The sequence below is a fragment of the Dysidea avara genome, chromosome 8 (assembly GCF_963678975.1).
Source record: "Dysidea avara chromosome 8, odDysAvar1.4, whole genome shotgun sequence".
In the NCBI taxonomy this organism is placed as follows: domain Eukaryota; kingdom Metazoa; phylum Porifera; class Demospongiae; order Dictyoceratida; family Dysideidae; genus Dysidea; species Dysidea avara.
In genome coordinates, this window is record NC_089279.1 from 7,280,460 (window position 1) to 7,285,013 (window position 4,554).

General features: G+C 37.2%; 1 protein-coding gene across 1 annotated transcript; it reads left to right on the forward strand.

Annotated features, from left to right (window-relative positions):
• Positions 1–266: 266 nt before the first annotated feature.
• Positions 267–3,437, forward strand: LOC136264361 (transient receptor potential cation channel subfamily A member 1-like). The gene is made up of 2 exons (XM_066059090.1): positions 267–355; positions 478–3,437. Exon 2 carries the CDS (start codon positions 484–486, stop codon positions 3,166–3,168), a length of 2,685 nt encoding a protein of 894 aa, XP_065915162.1. The 5' UTR covers positions 267–355; positions 478–483; the 3' UTR covers positions 3,169–3,437.
• The last annotated feature ends 1,117 nt before the right edge of the window (positions 3,438–4,554 follow it).

Sequence of the window (4,554 nt, forward strand, 5' to 3'; positions counted from 1 at the left end):
GCAAGCACATGTCTGTAATTTTCCATGAGTATGCCTACAATATGTGGCTACATTTTGATACAAAATGAAAGTCAATCAGTGCAAGGAGTCAACAGTTATGACACTTTGTTTGCTGGTATGTCAAATGTGTGAAAAAGGTACCTTTTCGCAAATCCGGTCACATATGTCATGAGTGTTATCTATGGAATGTCAAGTATTAGTGGTGTTGTATTGCTTCATTCCTATAAAGGATAAGGAATATCTTCACACTGCTTACTACAAGTTACAGTTCAACTACAAGTTACAGTTCAACTACAAGTTACAGTTCAACTACAGTGCTGCATATAGCTGCTTGGTTGTTCCAAACCATTGACAGGTTAGTATAGCTTATTATTGCAGAACTAGTTCTCATAGTTGTTATGTATCAGTGTAAAACAAGTGAGATGTATACGTACTATAATTCATGCTGTAGCATGACTAATGTTCCTCATTATGTAGAGAGTTATGGAAGAAATCAGAAAGTCGGTTGAAGACCTAGAATTAAAGGAGAAATACAGTCATCTACCAGAAATTGTATCTCCTCTTAACAGGAGGGCAACACAACCAACAATAGAAGAGATGACAATCGATGGAAATCTCAGCAAACTGCAACAGATAAAGGACCACTCTAAACTGAGCAGAAAAAGCCAGCATGGTTTTACTCTCCTTCATCATGCAGCTAAAGAAAACAGAACAGAGATAATTGAGTTCTTGGTAAGTAAAGGATGTGACATTGATGCTGATGACGATGATGAACAGACAGCTTTACACAAAGCAGCCATGTTTGGTCATGCAGAAACTGTGAAGGTGCTTCTTGAAAATGAAGCCAATGTCAACAAAGTTGATGGCAATGGAAACACTCCGCTTCATATAGCCGTTATCAGAGGAGGAGATATTGAGGTAATCAAAGCACTGGCTGAAAAGGCCGACCTTAGTGTAAAGAACAATGAGGGTCAAAATGCACTTCATGTTGCCGTCAAATACCATAAAATTGATACCATCAAACTGATTCTCAACCACCAGCATGTGTCTGCAGTGATTTCTGATGCTGACAATGAAGGTTACACTGCACTACATCTAGCAGTAAGTTTAGGTCACTTTGATACCACAGAAGAATTGCTGAGCAGACAAGACCTAGGTATTGACATTTCTGTGACCACTAAGAAAGGGAAATCCATTATCCACCTTGCGGCCACTACCAAAAATGCAAACTTGTTGGCTGTCATTTTTGAAGTACCAGTTGCTTTACGTCTCATCAATAAGCTTGATAACTTGTCACACACTCCTCTTCATGATGCTGCTGAAAACGGTAACTTAAAACAAGTTGCATTACTACTGGATCGAGGTAGCATGATTCTTAATACCACAGATGGCTTCACACCTCTTCATTATGCCTGTTCTCGGGGACATCTAAATGTGGCAACAAAATTACTAAAGCGGCATTCATTTCAAAAAGATTTAGCCACGAATAATGGTGACACAACTTTGCATTTAGCTGCAACAAATGGTCATTCTGCAATTGTAAAGCTTCTTCTTGACAATGATGTGCCAATCACCCATAATGCGCAACAAGCAAGCTTTCTTGACATAGCCATGTTTAATAGGGACAACTGTGTGGCATTGGCTGCAGTTAAACATGACAGGTGGCAAGAATGCTTAGATTTAATCTCGCCAATTCATCCAGCTCCGATGATTCACCTCATTCAGACACTTCCAGATGTTGCCCAGGCTGTGATGGACCGCAGCATAACTTCTGCAAGGTCACATCCAAGTCATCCAAGCTACTGGAAACAGTATGATTTCAAGTATCTTTTGGATGAGTCAGAGTCAGAAAAAACAAACACTTACCACCCTCAGCGCAACTGGTATCAAGTCATTTTGCATTATCTATACCTTTTGTTTACAATCCCCAATGAAAATGATGCCAACCCAATGAAGGTAATTACAACCATGATACAATATCACCGTAAAAACCTTCTTGTACATCCACTGCTGCTAATGCTTTTAAACCTAAAATGGAGATACTATGGAAGGCTTTATATTCAAATTAGAGCTAGCTTGCTTACATTACTCACGATTCTTTTGAGTGCATTAATTGCTTTCTCTGATCCACCAAGACCACCCACCACAGTTTCTGAAAAGATGGAAAATAACGTAACTAAATCTGAAGATACCAATGATAGTAAGAAAGAATCTTGTCCGTTTTGTTTTGATGCAGATGATGGTGTACCAAATGGCCTTGAAGGTATTACCCTTCTTGTTAACTTTGCATATAGTGTAATTTTAGTGATGCAACTGATCTCCTATATTCGACAAAGGAAGATTGCTCACTGGTTCCATACATTTGTTGAACTCTGCACAGTAGTTGCAACAGCAATTTTTATCATTGGTAATCCCACAGAATGGCTGGCAGCAGTAGTCGCTCTTTTGTGTGCTTGGGTAGCTCTGAATCTTTTCTCTCGTTATTTTGATGTGTTTGGCTTGTACACGATCATGTTCTATGACTTGGTAATAAGGATAACCAAAGCTATAGTGGTAGGAATATACTACATTATTGGATATGGTTTAATACTCTTTATCCTTATAGGAGAAGAAACTGGATATGATGGTCCAGTGATTTCCATTTATAATGCTTTCTTTGCAGCATTTCGTGGCTTTAATGTTTTCATACTCACAAGGAAAGAAGAGGAAGAGTCATTTGAATATAAAAAAACCACGTACACCATCATATTAGTAATGACAGTGGTCTTAACTATTGCACTTGTCAACTTGCTCATTGGTATTTCTGTTGGCAGCATTGGTAACATTCAGAAAAATGCATTGTTACATCAGGCAAAGCTGAAAATACTGTTGTTCCTTGAGTTGGATCCAAACATACCAAGACGTCTAAAAAGAAAAATTATTCCAAAATCTTACAAAATTACAGGTGTGGTCTCTATGACTGACAGAGCATATGATCTCTGGAACTATATTGTGTCAAAGTTTGCACCATTTGGGCAAGTCTCTGATCATGATCTTGATGAAGCAAAAGAAGCACAAGAAGATAACAAATTGAAAGACATGCATTATCGCATCAAACAAATGGAACGTCAAGTTGAATCAGTGTTAAAGCATCAAAAGTTGTTAATGGAAAAACTTGCTAAGAATTGAACTATAAGTTTATTTTACATAGTAGTTTTAATTTCACATGCACTATCATTTGCCTACACAGAAGCCAGCAGTTTTCTATTAGTTTGATTTAGTGTAAATACATCATGCACACTGATATATATATATATATATATATGTATATATGTATGCACATGTACACAGTACTAGATTGTCATTGCATGAAGATTACATTCGTACATAGCTACCACAAAACAATATGGTAATTTATTTACAAAACATTATGAAATTGTCTAAAATACTCTCCCAGTCTCCCAGAGCTTCTAAAGTTTGAATGAAATTAATGCCCATATCCCCATAAATAACATTCATATCTTGCTGTAGCTAGCTATGCATACTTTGAAATACACTGTGAAAAATTTCATGTCAAAGTTGGCCCTCCACTCTTTGGCCTGCTCCACTCTTCCTGTTCTCTGCATTTTCATACCTTAGCTTAGTTGTTGGTCCTTAGTAAGATATCACTTCCAATAAATATATAACACATATCATTGGAAACATATTACTTGGTTGTCAAGCACTTCACTGTGGTAAATCAACACAAAGTAACTGTTTACACGGAGATAATGTTATAGTAAAACATGTAGTGATGATGTTCATGTTTGTGCTCTGTCACATTCACCACACCAACAAGTATACTATTAGACACTATGAAAGTGATAGCAGTGGTCATTAGGTGGTTATCACTTAAAGTAATGTATTATAATTATCACGCTCCCACGTATAAATTTACTCGTGCAAACCCATTGATGGTTGTGGAATATCATCTCAATGCAACATTGTATAGTAATGGCCCATGAAAATGTCATTAGTTGACTGTAAAGTAAGTATTTAAAATCATAAGTTGACAATAATGCTGTATAGCCATGTACACAATCCACAGTGTTTCACTGAGGTGGCCATAAGATTATCGACTGACGGTGGGTGTATAATATTATGTATGTTATAGTTGTAACACACCCATAAGGTTTGTATCTAATTTGAAATCAGATGCAAACTGAGTGGGTGTGTTATAACTGTTTTGTGGTATGGGGCATGTGCAGATTAAGGGAGCCCATTTGTAACACAGAAGGAACAAGAAGACAAGGTTAAAATTGGCTACCACTACACTGTGTACAAGGAATGGTTTTACTCACAATTTACTGTCTTGATGGTTAGTAAATTCATTGTTAGCTAGTTTATTCATTGATAGTGCGTTTCCCATGCACAAGCGTGAGGTGCCATATCGATGCCAATCACTCCAACCAGGTTGATTGGAAACAGTGACTGGAAATGGAAAATGGAAATGGTCAAATCGTTATATACTGTACATACATCCCAGAGTAAAAATCTCACTCAGTGGTCACCATACCTCTTTTTACAAAAACCACA

Coding starts and splice junctions, on each gene's coding strand:
- LOC136264361 (XM_066059090.1), top strand. CDS start 484: ATGGAAGAAATCAGAAAGTCGGTTGAAGACCTAGAATTAAAGGAGAAA.